Below are 23,183 nucleotides of genomic sequence, written 5' to 3'. Positions count from 1 at the left end.
GCAGAGGCCTCCTCGCCACAGGCTGCGGAGGGCGGGACGGGCTCGGCTGAGAGGGCTCAGGAGTGGGCTCTCATGATGGAGCTGGTACAGGTCATGCAGGCCCAGGGAGGCCTTTTCACCTGGCCACGGGGGTGAGGGACAAGGAGGGGTTAGGGTGGGGGCGGGAGGTGGCCAGACCTTCTGGTCTCCACTCTGGGCTCTCAGGGGTGACCGTCCTCCTCTCCGTGTCTTGTTCCTCCTCCACTGTTCGGCCCCCATCCTGTGGCCTTAGGGCTTCCCTGGGAGGGAGGGGACAGTTAAGACAAAGGGGGGAGGGGCACGAGGACGTCAGGGACCCCTCTCCCAACAGGGGCGAGGCAGGGCCAGGCAGCTGGAGGCATAAGGAGGAGGGGCTCTGGGTACCCTTTGCAGCTGCAAGTCGTGGGTGGAGTTGGAGACCCCCAGGAAGCTAAGGAGAGGCCACCATTTGGGCGGCCCTCTCTATCTTCATCTCCCCAAAAGGCTTCCTGGAAAAATGAGGTCAGGGTGCTGTCTGGAGAGGATAGGAGAAGGGGAGAAGGGTCCTGCAAGTGGGAGGGGCCGGTCACAAGGGTCTGGAAAGATTCCAAGGCTGGGGGTTGTGAATGGGTCTCGTAGGCACCCCTAGAAGCACACTGACATCTGGAGGACTCTAGCATCACGGGATCTCACAAGGGCAGGGATAGCCAAAGCAGACCACACTGGAGGAGGCCTCTGGTCAACACCTGCTCTTACAGATAACAAATCTGAGTCTCAGAACAGGGGCAGAGCTGGAACCAGAACATAGAGAAGCTGACTTCTGACCCAGAGCTCACCATAGACCCAGGAAGTTTAGAGAACTTGACTGTACTCTAAATTTAATCTAATTCTCCAAACACACCAATGAGAGCTGAAAAGCCAGGAGTGTGGTCTTTTTTATCTTCCAGATAAGGAACCTGAGCCCCAGAGATCTTAAGAGATCTGCTCAAAACTGTGGCCTCAATACATTAAGAATTAGTTCATCTGAAGATATCATGGAAATATCAGGATTGTGAGTTGAGGGGTCTGAACTGATCAACACTGGTGTGGGCTTGGGGTATCCACTGGCATTAAGATGAATGAGTCTGGGGAACTCACAGCCTCATTCATTGCTTCAAAAAAAGTATGAGTTCTAACTCACATTTGTTACACACAAGCAAAAGCAATGATGCTGCAGTCTTAACTCTGTAGTGATGGAGGAAATGGCACTGTGTAGGAAGAGCTCCAGCCCAGAGACTTGAAGGATGGAGGAGTTTGCCAGGTTCCCAGTAAGGGAAGACACGTAGGCAGAGCATGTGTCAAGGCTCAGAGCCAGGGAACTGAATCCAGGGCAGGTGGCGATGATGGGGAATGCTGAGCTGGGGAGTCCTCTTAGGGGGTCCTCAAGGGCTCAGGTTTCTCCATAGATGCTTAGATGTAAAGGGCATATGAATGAGATACGAGCAGCCTGTCCATCCCCAGCTTCTCTGCCTGAGATCAGTGATGCTCTAAGGCCCTTCTTGATGCCCAGCTCCCCAGTCTGTCCCAGGCCAGACCCACAGGGACACAGACTGGCCTGATCCCTTTGACTGGCTACAGTTGGAGTAAGAGGGGCCTCACAGTGCCAGCACATAGTAGGTCCACAAAAATACTGGTTCCCTAGCACTTCTCTGCCCTAATTTCTTACCATCTCTAATTAGCACATGAGATAAAGTAAACTGGCATATAGTATTATTATTATTATTATGTGTAGAGCAATAGGACTATTGAAAGAATAGGAAAATGAGATTTCTAAGAAGAGATTGAACAAATTTAAACTCTTTAGCCTGGAGGAGAGAAAACCGTGGAGACAGATTTCAATCTCTGAAATGTTAATGTGTGGCAAAGCTGGTTGGTATCTATCTCCACTGAGAAGAGATAAATGGAAATAAATTTAAGTTGAAGTAGAGAAACAAGATTCAACCCATGAAAGAACTCATATTGTGTGACATTCTGGGATAGGCTGGTTTGGGGAGATGAGAAAACACCCATCATCTTCCATGATGCTGCTTGCTTGAGGCTTGCAAAGGGCTGGGCCGCCAGCAAGAACTGAAGAGCCAGTTTCCCTGACAATCCTGGGGTCAGGACAAGTGTGTATGGGTCCCCCAAGCCTTCTGGTACAACGTGGGCACATGTGCAACGGGGCCAGTTTGGAGACAGGGTGGTTCTTGTATAAAGGGTCAGCCTATCCTGCCCACCTATGGAAAGCTATTCAAAAACCAACTGAAATTCAACTCACTTTCAAAGACACCTGTAAAGACTGAAATTATGAAATTCCCTGTGCCTTGGGGCATGGAAAATTTTTTAAATAAACCCATTTAGGGGTGCTTGGATAACATGCGTCCAGGTTTTGAAAATTGGGCTGTTTGAGCAATGCAAAGAAGGACCACAGACCCTATTTCTCATAGATAGGAGTCTTTATGCTGATTGATTACCTGAGGCCTGAGCTAATGAGCCTAGTAGTTCCAGTTGAAGCCAGTCATGGGGCAGAAGCCCTGGACAGTGAATGGATGCGACCTGCAGCTCATTTATGGTCAGGTCTTTATTAGGTTTCAGAATAATCCAGAGGCTTGAGTTAATGAAACACTCGGGTCACTAAATTTAGTTTGGTGAATGTTCCCAAGTCATTATGAATACTAAGCTCTTCCTAGGACCCTGTGTGCACCACACAGCCAAGCAACATGCTTCTAAATCTGGGCCATAAAATGAGCGGAGAAATCATCAGATTTATAGTTTACAATAAGCGAACTAATTTTAGCATTTTTTCTCTAGAGATAAATACCAGTCTAGATTGTAGGTGCATTTCATTCTGACCATGGTGAATGCGGCCACAGGAAACTCAAACGGATTCTAAATCCTCAGAGGGTCCTGGGATACTGGCCTCCCCTTGGCTCTCACTTCTCAAGCTTTAATACGCCCAAGAATAAGGAGCCATTTGATTGTAAAGTGAGTTTTCACTGAGTTGATTATTGGTTTGTTTTCTTTGTCTGTTTCTCACCATATCCTATTTTTGGTAATTGTAGAACTCAACTAGACCAAATGCAGAATTTTTTTTTGAAAACAAAAAAAGGCCAGGACAAGACACCTCATCAGCAAATTACATTTTTTGAAATCTAAGTCTTTCAGACAAATAGATAATCTTCAAAATTCCCCGATTAAGTTAACATTTATTTCAAAACTCTCCTTCACAGTTTGCCAAGAGAAGCAGGCATCTGCTTTCTGGGAACTGGTGCTGCAATCAGGCAGAAAGGGCTTTTTCTATAGTGAACTTCTGATGTGTTACTGATCAGAAAATTACAAAGGGCAGTGGCAGTGATGACATCATGCTGTACTGATCACAATTCAGATTCATTGAAGAGCAAGTCTAGGAGAATCAGAGGTACAGAGCCTGTAGTAAGAATTCTGGAAATTACATCCTTCACTACACATTTCTGCATTTTTAATAAAGGGACAAAGACAATATCCTTTTGAGATATTCCCAGGCACACAGGAGTGCTACCAGTACTACCACTTCAGACAGCTAAAACTATGCAGGGTTGGAAGGGAGAGATTTCTCCTTTGAATTGCTTCAAGGTGTAGTAGAGATAGTTGGACAACTATAGTTTTTGTTTGTGTGTTTGTTTGAGACAGAGTCTCACTCTGTCACCCAGGCTGGAGTGCAGTGGTGCGATCTTGGCTCACTGCAACCTCCGCCTCCCAGGTTCAAGCAATTCTCCTGCCTCAGCCTCCCGAGTAACTGGGATTACATGTGTGTGCCACCACACCCAGCTAATTTTAGTAGAGATGGGGTTTCACCGTGTTGACCAGGCTGGTCTCGAACTCCTGACCTCAAGTGATCCACCTGCCTCAGCCTCCCAAAGTGCTGGGATTACAGGCATGAGCCACTGCACCGGACCAGGACAAGTATAGTTTTTTAAAGCCTCAATCATTTCTTTCAAATCTGTGTTAAGAAATAAAGTGACTTTCAAATTCAAGGGCCGTAAGTGCCCCACGGATGCCTCAGGTCGTTTTCCACCTGGGTGAGTCCATGGGACCAGCCTCTGAAAGCCACCATTTCCTGCTACCTTGCACTCCCCCTGGGACTCAGGCAGCAGGGCCAGATCCCATCCCAGCAGGCTGGGCAGCCGGCTTCTCCAGGCAGGGCCTGCTTCTGACCTACCATGTCAGAGCACTTCCCCTCTGGGGAAGTGGGGAAGGGACAGGGGAGAGGGAAGTCTGTGGCTGGAGCAGGCTGCAATGGCAAAGGCTAACTATGTAGGTCACACATGGGGAAGGGCCGGGGACTGCAAGAATAACACAGCCCAGGAATGGCCAAGAAGTAATGGTACAAAGTCAAACGCTGAGCCCTGCAGGATCCTGGGTAATTCAGGAGAGACATAGTTGAGCAGCAAGGCTGGGCAAAAAGGAATCCGAAGCACTGAGACAGGAAGTGACCCACGAGGAGGCCCACAGAAACCACACTTCTGAGGCTGGGCCTATGGCAGGGGTCGGGACAGCCAGCACCCTGTCCTTGGGGCCAGCAGGTGGGGAGAAATCCCACAGGATGCTTCAGGGCAAGCCAGCCAGGGCGGTCCTTTCCCCACCATCACACGATTATTTCTGGTAGGTTCATTGATCTGTTCAATGTTATGTCACCAGCAATTTAACATGCACAGCAGTCCTTTCCCAAATGTGTGGGTGCTCAGGTTCTTTTTGAATGAGCCTCTTCTTTGTAAACATGGGTATGATCTATGAGACTCCACAGATGACAGCATCCTGATCTGTAAATTATGCCAGCACACAGACCATACCTGTACCTATGGGTGCCAGCCCTGGGGCCTTTTAGCTAAAATCCCAAATGGTCAGGATGGGATGGAATTCATGCCCACGGAAAAGTAGAGTCCTATGGCATCGAGGCAAAGGACCCGAGATGCGGCGAAAACATTGCTGGCCTAGAACACAGGAGCTTTCTGCTTCAATCCTAGTTCTGCCACTCACCATGTGACCTTGCGATTATTGTCCCCTCTCTGAGCCTCAGTCTTTTTACTGGTTGAATGAGGAGAAGCATGTGGCCCTCAGAGGATTGCCAGGAAGATGAAATGAGCAGACATCTGCAGACATTGCAGACATCTGGAAAGGCCTTTGGCCCTAGGTAGTCTCTTTTTGGCCATTTCGTGTGTGTGTGTGTGTGTGTGTGTGTGTAACTCACCTCCCCCATCAGAAGGGAGGAAGCTTTTAAAAATAATTCGAAAGGCATCAGCTTTGACTTTAGAGCCTCTTTCTTTCCCTTTCTTCCCATTGTCGTATTGCAGACGGTATGCTACTGAAGAGTGCAGACACATCAGCCTTCTTCCATTCCTTTTTAGGAATTCAAGAACATGCTAATGTTCCCTAGATTGTGAGCTGCTGCCACGTGAAAAGGGTGATTCTCAATTGCTCCCTCACTGGGATATGAACGTGCTTTATCTTGCATATGAACAGTAAAGAAAGGGCCTGGGGTTGGGATAGGGCCAGGTTTGGGGAATAAGATTGGCTCCACAATCCTGAGGAGAGGGGCTTGAGGTTTCTAGGTCATCTGCCTGAGGACAGAAAGGTTGTCCTCAACCTCCCATTGCCCCAGCATAAAGAACAAGGATGTGGGGCCTTAAAAACCATAGTCGAGCCTCCACAGGGAGATGTGTGACCCAAAAAGGGTGGACTCTGCCATAAGTGAGCTCCAGGTTGGAGCCTGCACCTGGCCCCACCTGGGCCTACAGGATGATGGGGCCACACCCAGGAGGAGGGAGAATGGGAAGTGGAGAGAGTCAGGTATCCACTCATGCAATATGGATGGGGTAATGGAACACTGCACTTCACCCCCTGCTGATCCTGCTCCTGGTGCTTCCTGGTGCCAGGAACCACAGGCTCGGCTGCAGGGACATCACTGAAGGGCAGTGAGGACCCCTGCCCCTTTTCCTCACCCCTGACTGCAAGGCCCTTCGCCTGGGGGCACAAGGCCACAGCAAGCCAGAGGAAGAGGTAGGAACTGTGGAGCCTGCCATAAGTTCCTGGGGTTGGGGAAAAGAGGAATTCAGCAGTGAGAGGGGACAGGTAGAAGGGGCAAAATCCAGGACCGAAGATAGATGGGAAAGGGCCCATCTCCCCCTTTTTCATGGGGACCAAGGAGCATCCCAGAACACGGAGAGGTTGGAGAAAGACAAGTCAGGCTTTGAGCACCGGGGCCATCTGAGAACTGAACAGCTTGTTTCAATCACATCTCGCATCTCCTCATCGGCCCCTGCCCCTGAGTCCTCTCTGGTCCCTGCCCCGCCGTTCTGATGCTCTGTCTCCTGTCCTCGGGCTTTCTCTCCAACCAGCTGAGCCAGGGAGGATGAGAGTGGGGACACTAGCGGGGCTCGGAACTCTGAGGAGACTAGACTGAGGGGCTGGGATCAGCCCGAAAAGTCCAAGACCCAGAGGAGCTCCAGTTAAAACGGCTCTTTCCGGCTCAAGGCCACGTTCCCTGCTTGCTGGGGACCCCATCCCTCTCCTCCGTGTGTGAAAGGATGGCAAAGGGGGAAGTGGAGGGGTCTCTCTCTGCCCTGATCCCCCCTCATGGCTCCCAATTTGGGAAGACAGATCCCGATCTGTCTCGGGACCAGTAGGTGAGGGGCCGGGTCCATCTGCCTTCTCTGATGTGTTCTCTCATGTTTGGCTCTTCTGTGTTTGTGTGTTTTCCTCCATGCGTCCCTCTCCCTGCACCTCATTCTGGCGGCCCCCCTCACAGAGCCGGGAGGAGCGTGTTCTCCGCCATGAAGCTCGGCAAAAACCGGTCCCACAAGGAGGAGCCCCAAAGACCAGGTAGGACAGGTGCCGCGTCAGCCCCGCAGCCCCGCGCCTCGCGGCGCCCTCTCGCCACTTGCCAGCCCCTGCCCGGCTGCCAAAAGGCCCTCCTGGGATAGGTCGTCCAGAGCCATCTGGGAGGGGCCTGGACAATCATTGGCTGGCCCAGGGCCAGGCCCCGCCCAGTGATACGTGGCCCTCTAGGAAGGAGACGCCCTGGGGCCGAGGGAGGGAAACGGGCGGCGCCCTCTGTCGGGTGGGCCTGGTTACAAGGCTCCTCCCGCCCTCGTTGCTCCCGGTTCTTCCTTCTTCACACAGAAGCCCAGAGTTTTAATTACAGCAGAGAATATCCATCAAGAAACGCTGTTTGGCCAACTCCCTATTTCTGGGGGGAAACCAGCTTCCCACTAGTGCGGGGTCGGTGGCAGGCCTTGCCCGCGCGCTCTCACCAGGCTGCAGCCTGGCCTTAGGGGAGGTCCTGGGGCGGCTGGAGGGCGCGGCAGGGCCGGGCCTGGGAGGCTGGAGCAGCAGGTGGCACTGGGCCCTCCCCGGAGCAGCGGCTGGTGAGGGGAAGACAGCTGCTGCAGCGGAGACGGGAGGCCTGGAGGAAGGCAAGGGGAGAAATGGAGAGGACAGGGGAGATGTGAGGGGGCCATCTTCTCCATCACGGGCCCACCATCGCGGCTCCCGGCTGCCCTCCCCCAGCATCCCCTCTGTGGCCCACTGGCCCTCAGGCTCTCTCCCCCACCCTCTTGCCTGCATGCCAATTCCAGCCGTGCCCTTCACCTTATTAAATGGAGAGAGTACAGCTGCTGGCTGAGGACCAAACCCAGCATCCTTGGGTGGCTTTTCGGAATCCACATGTCTGCATTTCATTAGATGAATACACACCAGTGCATTAGGTTCTGAATTCCATCAGCTATTTGATATGGATAAGTTACTTCCTAAGCCTTCGTTTCTGTACCTGTGACATGAGAATAACGCCCATCTTGGCAGGGCACAGCTCTAAGGACTAGAGATATTCATGTCAAGTCTTGGTGTTGTGCCTGGAACAAAGTATCCACCCAACAAACGGTAGCTATTTATTGAGAGTTGCAAAAGTACGGATTCTTTATTCCCTACCTTCTTCCATAAGGGATATTCAGTGCCTAAGTAAGTAGTATACAATAAAAGAGCATTCAATTAAAATAAAAAGGCAAGACCAGACATAATAGCCGTTCAAATCCAAGATCGGGATTAGGCAGAAAAACACTGCAGTTACTCAGACCTTAACATTCTAAGCGGTAGCAACTAAGTAAACCTCGAATTTAACTCTCAGCTTTCTGGATGCCAGAGTAAAAGGAGAAACGGTCACTATCTCACCATCAGTCAGCCCACCTAACTAGTCTTTCATCTTCTCCAGATGAACCGGCGGTGCTGGAGATGGAAGACCTTGACCATCTGGCCATTCGGCTAGGGGATGGACTGGATCCCGACTCGATGTCTCTAGCCTCAGTCACAGCTCTCACCACTAATGTCTCCAACAAGCGGTGAGTGGACAGGAGCCCCGCAACCCCAGCTGCCCCCACCCTGTCAGGCAGGACCTGGCTTGCCATGATTGGAATTTGGGTAGGGAAGAATCAGGGCTCATGGACGGCTTCTTCCTAACCTAACCTTACCCTTTTCTGCTTTTCCTTGGGTGTTTCTCTCACCTCTCTCCCTGCAAAAGCAGAGCACAGCAGCTGCAGGCCTGTTCTCAGGGCCTTGAATACCTACCAGCCCAAGAAAGTCACAGACCTGCCCACCCCATATTTGAACGCATTGACCCCATGTCTGTCTCTCTGTTACTTCTGCTTTTGATTAGTTCTCTTTGTTGAGGCCTCTGAAGACAACTAATCCTCACTATTCTTGGCAGTGCTTAAGTGTTTAAAGACCATGATTCTGTCCCTCTGCCCACTCCCAGGTCTAACCACTGCCAGTGTCTTCCTCCCCCACAAGCAGTCCCTACATCCCAGGCCTGACAGTACATTCTCTTCCTCAGATCTAAGCCAGACATTAAGATGGAGCCAAGTGCTGGGCGGCCCATGGATTACCAGGTAGGTGGGCACCTGGAGGACTCATGTCTTTCAGACTCTGCTCTAGTAGGGGATTCTAGCTGGATATGCATTATCCACTATACTGAGGCATGGATCCAGGGGTCATAGAGAACCACAAGCTGAATATAAGTTCCCAAAGTAAGCTTGTTCCTGGGAGGCATTCCTAGAAGTATCATCAGTAGAGAGACACAAACCCAAAGAAAACCTTGAGAACTCTGCCTATGCTAATCAAAGCCCTTCCAATATTTCATGTTCAGCATTGGACTTCAAAAAGTGAGAAACACTTAGAAAAACCATAAAGAGACCAAGGAGAACTACAAAAAAGTATTCAAACAGTTAAAATAAGGGCCTTTGAAGAAAGTTTTCCTGGCATGATTTTTAAATTGTTGTTTTGTATTATTTGATTGCTGGAAGTAATGTCGATTCTGGTTATCTCTGGATGGTAAGAATGTGAGTGATTTTTTTTCTTCTTTTTGCTTCTCTGTATTTTCTGAGATTAACACAACTTTTTTATTTGTGTGCTTCTAAGACTAGAGACAAAAGACTGAGACAAAGACAGGTTGACAGCTCTAAGAATGTGAATGTGGCCAACAGTGCAGGCAGGACAGGTGATGAGCATGTCTGGTGGCTGCTGGGACACCATCTCTCAGGAAGGGCCCAGGGACCTTCCATTGCTCCAGACCCTCCCTTGGAGGCTAACAATACTCAGCTATAAATCAGAAGACTGTTGGGCATTCCTAGGATTGAGTGAGAATGCTGGCTGCTCAGAGGGGACAGAGCTTGTAAGAGATCTCACCTGGCTGCCACTGCACTTCTGTCCTGGGGATGTTTGGTCTGGATATCAGCACCAGGCCCCAGAATCAGAGTGAGCCCCATCTACCAGGGTAGAGCTTTATCTTTGATGCTTAGTTCCCAGACCCCATGCACACCAACCTTCTTTACGGACAACCCCACCTCCCCTCACTCAGGTGATGATGGAAAGGATAAGATGGCACTTTTCTATGTAAAAGGTACATCTGGCCATGTTTTCTGCAGAATATACCTCATCTCCCTTCATCTTTGTTTTAGTTAGTTTCCATCTACTCAGACAACTGTCTTCCCAGGTGCCTGAAAAACAGCCCCAGGCAATGTCAAACGGATCTGCCCCTGTGGTTTTAAATAACTTCAAGCCATTGGATTCCTTGGAGGTTTGAGAATCCCAGCCCCTCACCTCTGCCAAAACCCAAACACAAAGTGTCCTGAGACTTCGGAGGGCTTTTCCAAAGGATTGGGCTCAGGGCATTGTTTCTCTGTGTGGTGAGAACAGGAGAATTCCAAAGAACAACAACCCCAACTCAGGTATCATGTCACTGGCCTCAGAGGTAAGGACACATCAAAAATAGAGTCATTATTGTTCATGAAACTTATTTTTGAAGGTTTATTCTATGCCAGGCACTGTGCTAGGAGCTATATATGTATTTCCATTGAAGTTAGTGTAATTCTTCAGCCATCCAAATATAGGTGTTACTGCATTTACAGGTAAGAAAGCGAGGCCCCAGGAAGGTCAGGAGCCTGTCCCAGGTCGTTGCCACTAAGTTAGCCAAGGCAAGAGCCAGGGTTCAAGGCCAGGGGTGTCTGGCCACAGCCATCAGAGCAGTTGACTTCTCTATATCAAGCCTTCTAGACAGCTGCTCCCTTCGGGTCCCTGGTTCATCTTCATCTTGCTACTTAGTGCTTGTTTTCCAAACCTTTTCAAACTGCTTCCTACCAGAGACTTTTATTAACTGAACCAGACATTGTCCCCTCCAAAGACTTTTTAAACCAAACTGAACAAAACAGTTGTTGTATTTAACCTGGTAGCATAGTGTTTCCTGAGAAGTTCATTCACAACTAACCTTGCAAACTTTTGAGCGAGAGCTATGAGGATGCAAATGTGAAATTATTTTCACTTCCAATATACAGTGTAAAATGCAATAAAACCAGGCTGGGTGCGGTGGCTCATGCCTGTAATCCCAGCACTTTCGGAGGCCGAGATGAGTGGATTGCATGAGGCCAGGAGCTCAAGACCAGCCTGGCCAACATGGTGAAACCCCGTCTCTACTAAAAATACAAAAATTAGCCAGGCATGGTGGCGGCGCATACCTGTAATCACAGCTACTTGGGAGGATGAGGCAGGAGAATCGCTTGAACCCGGAAGGTGGAGGTTGCAGTGAGTCGAGACCGCACCACTGCACTCCAGCCTGGGCGACAGAGGGAGACCTTGTCTCAAAAGAAAATTAAAAATAAATAAATAAATAATAAAAGGCAATAAAACCAGATATGACTTCACTGTCTTGGAGACTTTGGGTTTGATGAGTTATAAAGACCTCAGGAAGGACAGCTCATTGGTGAGAGGAGGGGAGACTTAGCTGAACTCAGATCCAGGAAGGGTTGTGAGGGCTCAGGACCATTCTAAAGGTTATGGCACTGAAAGAAGCCTGGAGGTAAAAGGACCGTGGTGCACCCATGCTCCTTGTTTCTTCCGTTTAGAATGCATGTCATGTATAAACTCTTTCCTGATTATTGCCATCTCCAAGGCAAGAAACCACAGTCACCCCCCTGTGAATGTGCAGTTTCCCCACCAGAGTGAGCAACGCTTGGCACTTGGCAGAGATGTTCTTGGTGGGTCAAGGGGTCTTGAGTCTCTTCATTACCGTCTCTTCCTGGCACCAAGACTTAATACATTGTCACCCAACATCTCTCCAGTTTTCACCTCCATTTCATGCCTCTGCCACTGACCTGAGGTCCGCAGCCTCAACTGCATGCTTGTACCCACTTTCTGCCTGGTCTCCCTGCCCTCATATTGCCTCCTCCACTCCAATCTCTATGCCACCACTGGAGCAACCTTCTGAAAATGCAAATCTGGTCATGTCACATCTCTGCCACCTGGAAAAGTGGGGAATGGGTAATGGATGTTGCAGAAGGATGGTACTAAAGGGCACACCAACTCTCATCTCTAGCTCCCAGCTGATGTTCTTGAAGCTGGATCAGGTCCCTGGGAAGCATCATTACTCTCGGGTTTTCCCAGGACAGGGGTATAGATTTACCACTCAGCATTATTCCTTGTGATCACTTTCATAAAGCCACTGGGGATTATGTCCCTTATCTTGAAAGGAGATGGTGGAATAGTCAGCTGGTCAGTTGGTCCCAGCTGTGGCTCCGTTTGCCTCTTCATCTTCCACCCTGGGAAAATCGAGTCTTCTGCTGATGATTGGAGAGAAGGATGGCCAAGCCCCTCCCCCAGAACTCTGGAGAATGACCAGCCGTTTTTTGTTTTTTATTTCAAGTGCATCATTTCCCCTTCCTAGAACCCCAGGCGGGGTGGGAGGCAGCAGGAATGGCATTCCCCTTCCCCCAACACCATGCACTTGGTTGTCTTTCTCCAGCGCCCTCAGCTTCCCCTCGGGGCTGCCCCTCAACCAGCAATGAGCACCCTGTGGAGCTTCTCTTCCCTCCCTTGCTCCTTCAAGCCTCTGCCCACCTCCCCCTCCACCCTCTGCCTCTACTGCCAGAGCTTCTGTCCAGGTTGTCACCTTCACTGGCTGTGCTCCATGGAGGAAGGGAGAAACCTATGAGTCCTGAAAAGGGGGACAGGGACAAGTAGCCTGTCCTATGGCCATGCCTCGAAATGGAAAACATAAAAACCAACCACTCTCTTGGCAGTGGGAAGAGGACTTGCCGCTGGCTTATCTTCGGTAGATGCCAAAACTATGTCTATCTGCTTCCCAGTCTTGAGTTATAGAAAGCCTTTTTTATTGTTGGTGGGGGCACTAGTTGTGGAAAAATTCATGGGGTTTTTAAAAATCTTTGGCAAAAAAAGGTTCGTGGAAGTTAAAACTCTATAAACTATTGTGCAAAGGAGGATTTCTAGTGTCTGCTCTCTTCACAGTAAACTTCTCAGAGCTAAGTTAGTTAGTCCTATTTCCTTTTTAGCTCCCTGAAGGAGTGGTGAATATTGAAATTCTGTCAAAGCTCCAGATTCTAAGCTTTTACTTCCGTCCCTTTGGCACTTCACGTTCCAAACAGAAATATTTGCTTCCTAGTTCAAGTGTCACTTCATTTGTAAATATCCCATTTCCTGGCAATGTTCTCATTAACATTGGAATTTCTATTTCCTTAACATGATTACTTCTGATGTGTAGATTTTTCATCGCCCTCAGGATATTTTTCAGACTTTGATGGACACTGGATGATCATTTTAGTGGTTATTCTTTTTCACGGAAAGGGAAGATAATTCTCTCGAGTAAAGTTGTATTTAGAAGTTGCATCAAAGCACAACTAAAATATGAAATCTCCAAGATGACAGGCATGAAGAGCAGCCTTCAGAGTCCCATTAGAAGAATGTGCCAGGCGCAGTGGCTCACGCCTATAATTCCAGCACTTTGGGAGGCCGAGGCAGGTGGATCACGAGGGAGATTGAGACCATCCTGGCCAACATGGTGAAACCTCGTCTCTACTAAAAATACAAAAATTAGCCGTGCGGTGGCAGTCGTCTATAATCCCAGCTACTCGGGAGGCTGAGTCTGAGTCTGGAGAGAATAGCTTGAACCCGGGAGGTGGAGGTTGCAGTGAGCCTAGATCATGCCACTGCACTCCAGCCTGGGCAACAGAGTGAGACTCTGTCTCCAAAAAAAAAAAAAAAAAAAAAAAGAAGAAGAAGAAGAATGTACTGAGGTCCACGCTTATTCTAGCTGGGGAAAGGCTTTTCTTGTTAAAACACACGTTTGAGAGAGGCAAGTGAATCAATCATTCTAAGTATCATGCACCTACTTGAGAGATCAACTGCTTAGCTGAAGGGAGATTCTACTGGGGTCACTCACATTTTATAGAGCTTTCTGCTGTTTAGGATGCATTTTGACACACATGATCTCATTTAACCCGCACACAACCTTACAGGTAGCTGGTGTCTCTGCTTGTAACTGAAAAACACAAGGGTATGTGGTCATTTGCCCTCACACCTGGCAACATGTCAGGTCTGGGGTTCAATCCCAAGTTCAGCAACCCCTAGTACATGCCTCTGTCTATCTTCCCATGGCCACCCTGACAGGAACTGACACCTCCAAATCCAAATGAGACCTGATGGCTTAAAATGAGCGTTCGGGAAAAGTAGTAGTGACGTCAAAAATTACCGCTGCTCTGGCTCTCTCTCTCTGTCTCTCTCTCTCTCTCCTTATATCTTTTTAGCTTAAAAAGCCAATAATCGGCTGGTCACAGTGGCTCGTGCCTGCATTCCCAGCACTTTGGGAGGCCAAGGCAGGCAGATCACCTGAGGTCAGGAGTTCAAGACCAGCCTGGCCAACATGGTAAAACCCAATCTCTACTAAAAAAAATACAAAAATTAGCCGGGTGGGGTGGCACATGCTTGTAATCCCAGCTACTTGGGAGGCTGGGGCAGAAGAATCGCTTGAACCCAGGAGGTGGAGGCTGCAGTGAGCCCAGATCATGCCACTGCACTCCAGCCTGAGTGACAGAGAGAGACTCAGTGTGAAAAAAAAAAAAAAAGCCGTTAATCATTTGTGGTAAGCTCCACAAGGAAAAATTTGTTGCAGTCCCACCTGTGCCTGGCTCCAGCAGGTTTCCAGGAAACATTTGTTGCATGAATGAACAACTGAAAAAGGGCTTCCCAGGATATAAGTAAGATTGCAGAGCTGGAAGCCACGTAAAGGACAGCAGAGTGCACACAACATACAATCAGTAGGCTGAAAAAGGTGGCTCAGGCAGGCACCAAAGCTGCACTGGCCATACAAACAAAGAAATTCAGCAAACAGAGAGAAGGCAGCAATGTGGAAAGGGCAGGGGGGCAAATTCCAGAAACGCAAAGACATATCAGAGGCCTGCAGGCTTACATGAGAATTCCTGGAGCAGGAAATTAAAGGCAAGTTAATGAAGACTTTAAAAGCTTTATTCCTGAGTGCATGAAACCTGTGACATGGGTTTGGCAGCTCTTTCTGAAGCAGAGCCATCAACGCTGGGGAAGAACGCAGGGCACTTGGCATCACCTAGGAGCTTTAAAAATACAGATGCCAGGCCGGGCATGGTGGCTCATGCCTGTAATCCCAGCACTTTGGGAGGCCGAGGCAGACAGATCACTTGAGGCTGGGAGTTTGAGAACAGCCTGGCCAACATGGCAAAAACCCATCTGTATAAAAAATACAAAAATTAGCCCGGTGTGGTGGCGCATGCCTGTAATCCCAGCTACTCAGGAGGCTGAGGCAGAAGAATCACTTGAACCCAGGAGGCAGAGAGTTGCAGTGAGCCAAGATCATGCCACTCCACTCCAGCCTGGGCAACAGAGTGAGACTCCGTCAAAAAAATAAAAATACAGATGCCTGAGCTGCATGTCCAGGATTGGATTGGTTGGTCTGGAGGTGGCCTGGGCATCAGTGTTTTTAATGCCTCTCCCTCCCCTCAGCCCAGCAAGTTAAGTCTAGTGAACACTGACTTAGAGGTTAGCCAACTCCTACTCCTCTATAAATAAAGACACTGAGGCACAGAAGGAGAAAGAGCCAGGATCACCCAGCAGATGAGAGGCAGTGGTCAGAGTGGAGCCCAGGAGGCCAGTGCTGGCTCCCGGGCCCTCCCGCTGACCCTGCTGCCCCAGCCCTTGGACCCCTGCAGGACCAGGCTCCTAGGCTCAGGCAGCTTTCCTTCTGGCTCCCCCTTCTCCTGCCTGCAGGTCAGCATCACAGTGATCGAGGCCCGGCAGCTGGTGGGCTTGAACATGGACCCCGTGGTGTGCGTGGAGGTGGGCGATGACAAGAAGTACACGTCCATGAAGGAGTCCACTAACTGCCCCTATTACAACGAGGTCAGTGGCCCTGTGGGGAAAGGAGCCTCTGTAACTATGGCAGGAGGGTGGGCCCCAGCCCTCCCCAGGAGAAACAGGAGTGGCTGGGAGTCAAGGAGCACACAGGCTACCAGCAGGGGTGACCCACCCTGTTACAACCCTCAGGACACTGACAAACAGAGCCACATCCTCTGAATCCTCTGAATCCCCCAGTCTAGAGCGCAGGCCGACACTGGTCTTTGAAGTGTACACCACCCGGGTGCTCCTGTGCAGACCCCAGCAGTGCCTGTGAAAGAACCCCCCCAACCCCACTCCCCAAGAGGCCTGGTCCCCACTGTTTCCCAGGCCAGAGCCCAAGGACAGGGCTGCCTCATTCCAACCCATGGCGGCATTGGCACCATTAGTAAGTACTTTCTACCAGCCAGGCATGCTCCTAAATGCTTCTGAACTGGACCATCCAAAGTTGTCACTATCAGTTCCCTTTTATACAAGGGGACAGTGAGACTTCTGAAGGCAGACCTTGTCCAACCTCACAGTGCCAGCATCACCCTTGGCGTGCTAGTGGGGTTCTACCCTCTTGGCTCGGCTCCTTCGTGGTTGCCTGAACTTCTGTGGGCTTCCCTCCAGAGCACTGGCCTTAATTTTGGGGTGTGAAAGAGAAAACATTTGGTACCTACTCCTATTCTTTCCAGCCATTTGAGGCCACATCAAGGGTTAGGGACCTCAGAGACCTTCTACTTCAATCTCCCCATCTTACAGAGGAGGATGCTGAGGCCTCCATATGGAAGGGCCTTGCCCACAATCTCAGAGAGTGTTGCTGATAGAGCAGGGGCTAGGCTGCCCACCCAGCTTCCAGCCCAGGGCTCTGGCCACCATCACAAATATGGCACCTTGGTTCCCAGGCTCCAAATGGGACCCCATCATAATCAGCTCTGGGGAGGGATGTGAGAAATACACTCACTCATCCAAACCCAAAGACTTAGAGGCACGAAGAACAGCGAAGGTGAGACTTTTAATAACGGTCTTGCAAGATGGAGTGTCTGGTAGGCAGGCACACCCGGGGCAGTCACAACAGGTAATTTATCTCCTAGCATGCAAGTCCCTCCCCCAGGTCCCCAGTGGTCGAGTACTATGGGGTTACATCTTCCCTGATGTCGCCTAAGTTTCATTTTCCCCCTTATAAGGTTAAACCCTGCTCCCCTTCCCCACTTAAGTTTCGGTTTCCCAATAACAAAACTTTCTTCCCTTTCATGGGCTGACCCCTCCTCTACATTCTGTTCACTTATTGTGACCTTCTAGGTGCATGAGCCATGTGGTTTGTCACATTCGCAGGTCGGATGCCAGTGCTTAGACTTATCCTGCCTTGAAAATGGACCATTTAAAATGTTTTCTCACCAGGATGCCCAGGCCTTTCCCTGATGCCTGAGCACACTCCAGACTAACCCAGAAGCCACAGGCCTGGGCCCTGCCATCTGTTTCCCGGAGGGTTCCCCAGTCTGTTTCTCCTGGTGGCTCCAGGCAGTGAGGGGTGCCAGGCTGGCCCGAGTAAGGCAGCTGAGCCCCATACCCTCAGGTGGGTGAGGGCTGAGATGCCCCCTGTAGCTTCGGGGAGGGCATTTCTCAGGCAGCTCTGAGAGTCCTCAGACTGTGCACCTGCAGGAAGAAAACCCAGGCCCACCTCTGCCCTTCAGCCCAGGCCTGGCCGAACTCTCCTTTGTGACCACAAATCGACTCTGCTCTCCCAGCTGCTTTCCCACAGGCCCCCCGAGCTGGACAACCTGCTCGGGACCCCTCCAGCCCCAAGGACATTCAGGATTGACATCTCTGGCCTTACGTTAGGACACATCCTGACTGGACAAGCCTCCGCCTAGATAAGCATCTATGTCCCCAAGACAGGCATGGAGACAGGTCCCTGTGGCCCCTGTGGTTACTTGATAGCCCTAAAGCCACTTTTGCTAACTCAAGGGATCTCCCTCCACCAGGCCCACACACCTCCGCTTTCATTCAAATTACTTCCTCTTTCCCAAGGGCACAGAGCTACTCTCCCTACTCTGTGGCTCCCCCACGAAAACTCCTACTCACCCGGCAGGGCCCAGCTCAAATGTTCTTGCTACTGAGCAGCCTTGCCTGCTCTGTCTGGGTCAGAGGTCAGCACTCCCCTTTCTCTGCAGTGTTAATGTCCCGGAATTGAGGTTGGCCCTCCGTGTCTCTGTCCTCCTGGTGGACTGGAGGCTCCCAGTCTCCTGCCTCGCTGTATTTGTTCAGAGCCAGGCATGTACTCGGAGGGGTTCAGTAACACTCACCCAAAGGAAGACACAAACATCACTGAGCATCTGCCGCACACCAGACAGTGGCACGTGGGGCAACATGGAGGCTGCCGAGATGAAGGAGGCGCAGTTTCCGCCCTGCACAGTTCCCCTCCTTCTTTCAGCCTAGAATCTTTCTAAATTCCCTGTTTACTTCCTCTAAGACTATTCATTCTGCTCATCTTTGGACAATCTTAAATGTGTTTCTGATCACATTTTTGTTCTTTTTCACAAACCCAAATAGCTCTGATTCTGTTCCTGTTTCCTCTAAACTAGAGTTTCTCAAACTCAGCACTGTGGTATCTTGGACTGGATAACTGTGGTGGGATTGTCCTGTGCTGTGTAGGACGTGAGCAGCATCCCTGGCCTCTACCCAGTAGATGCCAATAGCAACTCCCCTTAGTTACAGCTACCAAGACTGTTTCCAGACATGCCAAATGTCCCCTGAAATTGCCCCCAGTTGAGACCACCATTCTAAACTATCTTGCTATGATTCCTTCCAGCCCCAAATCAGCCTTTCCAGCCCCAAAGCTTTGTTTCCCTTTTCTTCTCTTTCTATGCCACATTTCTTTTCAATGAAGGACGTCCTCCTTGCCGTGGGAATGTATTATTTCTGACTAATTATCTGAGCTGGTAGGAAACTTCCTTTGACTCCATTAAAACAACAGAGGGAGGTGGGAACAATCAACATGACTTAGGTATCTAAGCTATTACAAAAGGAAAATATGCTCAGGAAATACCAGGAATTTGGTTGCAGACAGCTCAGAGAGTTCGAGATTCTGGCCCTAGCTCAGCTAGCTCGCTCCCCTGGGGCCAGCACAGCTGTGGGCACCTGGCCTGATCACCCTGCCTGGCCCCGAGCCTGCCTGTGTGCAGGGAAGCTCAAAGCCTTTGCCCTTCCAGAACAAGCTGGCCATTCACAAATCAGACTAAGGCTCCTTTCCTGTGTGTCCTGTGTGTGCATCTGGCCCTGCCCTGGGCATCTTGGGAGCACCACCGTCCTTCCTCCTGCTGAAAATCCAGCTCTCCCCTTTGCCTTGGATCCTTCTCTTTCTACAGCTCAAAGAACCTGGCATTGCACAGCCCAACTCTGTCTTTGTTTTTCTTCCTGCCCCTTCTTCCTTGCCTATAAGGTGTTCTACTCCAGCATATGCTAAGTACAACCATGAAGACCCATGTGTGCTCAAGGACAGGAACTAGGAGTCTGTCACCTCTCTCTGGGCCTTTCCTCATTCCCACGCACCTCTCCAGTGACCTCCTTTTTCTCTCCACCCCTCCACAGTCAGACCACTTGGGTTGTCCTCACTTCCTCCCCCCAGTCACCCCTCAATCTTTGCAGGGTTTCTGCCTCTAGATGTCATTGACACTGCTCTCCTCAAGGTCGCCAAGGACCTTGCTGTTCCTGAGTGTAATGTCCATATCATCCTGCTCTCCCTTGATCACCCAGTTTCTTTCATCCCGCTGCCTGCTGCTCCTCTTGGGGGCCCCTCACGCCACTCTCCTGCTTCCCCTGTCTCTCCAGTTCCATCTCCCCAGCCTGACTTCTTGGCCGAAAGGCTGTGTCTTCTTGGAGCCCTGACCTGGGCCTGCTTCCCCTCCCATGCTCTCCCCAAGTATTTCCTCCATCCCCAAGGTGTCAGTTACCATCTTGTGCTGACGATTCCCAAATCTATATCTCCATCCGCCTCCCCAGAGCTTCAGAACCCCGGCCAGTACACCCCGTGCCTGTTAGTGTCATGCACAGCTGTCGCTGCTTACTGTGTGCTTACCGTGGGTGCACACCTGCGTTAAAAACTTGACCAGGTTGTCTCCTTGCAACTTCACAACTACACCTTGAAGCCCCCGTGTGAATGGCACCCCTGGAGCAGTTCAGCACGACAGCCCTGGATCATATCTCCACATTCATAGTATAATAGATAAACTGAGGCTCAGGCAAGAAAGTGATTGATCTAGCAGTAACAGCCAGGTGGGGCTGGCTGTGAAGCTGGCTTTACCCTCAGTGCTCAAGGGCCAGCCCCCAGCAGCCAGGAGCACGTTCTCTTTGGACATTTACCCCAAGCACATTGGAAACATTTCTCCCTTCTCCCCCACCACAGTTCTCCAAAGCAGCAGCCCCTCTACTAACTGCCCCACACCCTCATCCTCAGCGCCTGCACACCCAGGCCAAGGGAAGAGATGGGGACTGCAAATGTGCGTGGCAGCCCACAGCACCAAAGGACAGTGCACGCCCATGGCATTTCACATCGACTGCCAACTAAGTGCTTTGGCACACCATGGTTCATCTGCTCTGAGGCTTGCGTTATTTTACAGTTTAACCTCTCTGAATTTGGGATGTGTCTCCTAGGCAGACTTGTGGCTTCATGGCAATGTCCATGTGGCCTGTTAAACTGTAGTATATCTTACAGTCAGTAGCCACTTTAGATTTGGTAAAATATGTTACACTGTCTCATCAGAGCCTCATAACAAGACTCTGAGGGGGTGTCATTATCCCCATTTCACAGCTCAAGAAACTGAGGTTCAGAGAATGTGTTGCTCAACGCCACACAGCTAAGAAGGTGCAGAGCGGGGACTAGAACCCAGGTCTCCTTGCTCCCTGGCCATGTGCCTCTTAGCACAGTACAAGGGCATGGGCTGCTCCACCTACTGTTCCAAGTTCCTTCCCCACCCCACACTAGCCAGCACCAGCCTCACCTAGGAGATGGGGCTCTGCTTCCTACCACCCACCACCAGGGGCAGTCAGGATCAGATGAGTTGCCTCTGCTGTTCCTCTGAACTTTGGGGCTCCGGGCAAATGTCTGGGGTGCAGACAGGCCCTGTGAGGAGGGAGGGGCCCAACACTGCCTGGGCTGTTGCTGCTGCCCTCAGTGACAGCAGGCCTGGATCCTTCCCCCCTCCAGTACTTCGTGTTTGACTTCCATGTCTCTCCTGATGTCATGTTCGACAAGATCATCAAGATTTCGGTGAGTGGGGAGCAGCCCCCGGCATGCAGGGCCACTCCCTCAAACTGGACCTTTGTGCAGACTTGAGAGGGGCCCCCTCTGTCTAGACCCATCATAAAGAGGCAGCACCGTGCCTGGACACACGGCTGGGCAAGTAGGGCACAGGCTGGATTCTGGCCCCCACCCACCCCTTTCATCGGGTGCCTCTAAATAGTGCATTCGCTCGTACATGGAGGCCAGCGAGAAACTGGCGTGGGCAGGAGGAGCTGATGCTGAGCCTCAGCGAGCCACCCCACTCTGCCAAACGCCCTCCCGCTTCACCAAAAAGCTCGGGTCCCACCACTGCCCCGTGGAAAGCCTCACCCTTGCCGGGCCTGACGGGGGGGCTGTGGTTCTGCCTGAAAGGTGATTCACTCCAAGAACCTGCTACGCAGTGGCACCCTGGTGGGCTCCTTCAAAATGGACGTGGGAACCGTGTACTCGCAGCCAGGTGAGTACCTGCGCATGGCCGGTCAGTCGAGGTGTGCACGGCTCAGGGAGCGTGGTGCACGGGGCCTTTCCCGCTGTGGCGGTTCCTGGGAAAAGCCTGGCAAAGACCACAGTCTGGCAACTGTTAGTACACACAGCCATCTGGCCTGCGGAGAAGTGGCGTGCACAGTCTGTACACAAATGCAGTGAGCAACTGTGCACCCAGTCTGGTGGGTTCTCACTCATAATTAGGTCAGTAACTCTGCACAGAGCCTGGAAGGAGCTTCATCGCATGCTCCGGAGTGCATGGCAGGCTGGCGCGTCACTGGCCATAGTAGTAGTAGAGGCTGACCAGTAGTAGTAGAGGATGCAGTGAGGGAGACCCGTCACAGCCTGCAGAGGGGCTGCGCCTGGACTCCTGCCTCCTGGGCTGACACCTGCTGAGCAGAAAGGAACCCCTTTCCATCCCTCACAGGACCCTGCCGTCCCCTTTTACAGTTGAGGCTCAGAGCCAAGGCTTGCCCCAGCCACACAGCTGGTCGGGGGTGAAGTCAGGCCGTGTGTCCCCAGAGCCTCACTGAGTCACACTATCCAATCTGAACGCGGTGATGCTGGTCAATGCCAGATGTAGTGCGGCGGCCTCTGAGGGACTCTAGTCTCTGAAAACACTTCTTCCAAGAGCCCCAGGCTCTTGGACAGCCATGTGGGCTCCATGGCGTCCTGTAGGGTAACAGCAATGGGGTTGGCAAGGGAACCCCAAGGGGTGGCCCAGAGGGCTTGTGAGGTGGGCCAGGCAGAGGAAGTGCCTCAGCCTGCCAGATGACAGCTCACCATGTGGGCAGGTTAGGGACCACCCCGTGTCCCTGAAGTGAATGCACTGCTCAGAGTGCTGTGATGACCCCATTAGGCCCTTTGACAATGACAACATAATTTCACCCAGTTGTCACATTTGACCCTCACAAAACAGTAATGTAGGCAGCAGCATTTCTTCCCATTTTGCAGATGAGATAAATGAGGCTAAGAGAAATGAAGGGGCTTAGAGATATCACTAAACTAGTAGGTTGAACAAATTGGCGATCGCTTGTGGTTCAACCCAAGAGATGTCCAGCTGGTGCACATTGCAACTGTGACTTAGACCAGGGAATCTGAGTCCAAAACCATGATTATACACATAAAAATCACAAGATCATAGAATACTCAAGCTGCCCAAGACCTGAAAAACATCTAGTCCAGCCTCTGTGAAGATAAACTGAAGCCCAGGGTGATGAAGGGGTTTGCCCCCCATCTAGGAGTAGCACGCCTGTCTCCAGCTCCCAGGCCAGTGCCTTTGCCACCGCCCCACACATGCTATGGCCCTTAGCGGAGGGCAGCCTTGCTGACCATCAGTGCCATGGGGAGCAGGGAAGAGTTGGCCTCCTGCCGTGTTGCTTCCCAGGAAGCATGCATAGCCGTGGACTACTTGCTTGGAATGACTGGCATCCCTAAGGATAAACTCCTCCCAGGGCTGAGCAGTGGCCTGGGTACCATTGGCAGGCCTGAGGCCGCGAGCCAAGAGAAAGTCAGGGGGTGGAGAAAAAGGCAGAGATTAGTCTAATATGGACCTCTGGGCTTCTGGGTAGTAAAGTCCTGGTGAGGAAACCACCAGGCCATCAGTAAGTGCCAGATATTGGGCTAAGCTCACTGTCCCAGCAGGCCTCACCCTCACGACCCCATGTAGGCATCATTCCCATTTCAC

General features: G+C 51.0%; 1 protein-coding gene across 1 annotated transcript in view; it reads left to right on the top strand.

Moving 5' to 3' along the window:
• Window positions 1-23,183, top strand: part of OTOF (otoferlin) — a 100,496-nt gene that overhangs the window by 48,135 nt on the left and 29,178 nt on the right. The window contains exons 6-11 of the mRNA XM_058427027.1: window positions 6,800-6,873; window positions 8,258-8,384; window positions 8,876-8,930; window positions 15,625-15,756; window positions 20,939-21,001; window positions 21,386-21,470. Coding sequence (XP_058283010.1) covers window positions 6,800-6,873; window positions 8,258-8,384; window positions 8,876-8,930; window positions 15,625-15,756; window positions 20,939-21,001; window positions 21,386-21,470 — 536 coding nt within the window. The remainder of the gene's footprint in view (window positions 1-6,799; window positions 6,874-8,257; window positions 8,385-8,875; window positions 8,931-15,624; window positions 15,757-20,938; window positions 21,002-21,385; window positions 21,471-23,183) is intronic.

Source organism: Hylobates moloch, unplaced genomic scaffold (assembly GCF_009828535.3).
Source record: "Hylobates moloch isolate HMO894 unplaced genomic scaffold, HMol_V3 SCAFFOLD_13, whole genome shotgun sequence".
Classification (NCBI taxonomy): domain Eukaryota; kingdom Metazoa; phylum Chordata; class Mammalia; order Primates; family Hylobatidae; genus Hylobates; species Hylobates moloch.
The sequence above is the reverse complement of the archived record's forward strand: the minus strand, read 5'-3'. Positions and strand labels throughout refer to the sequence as shown.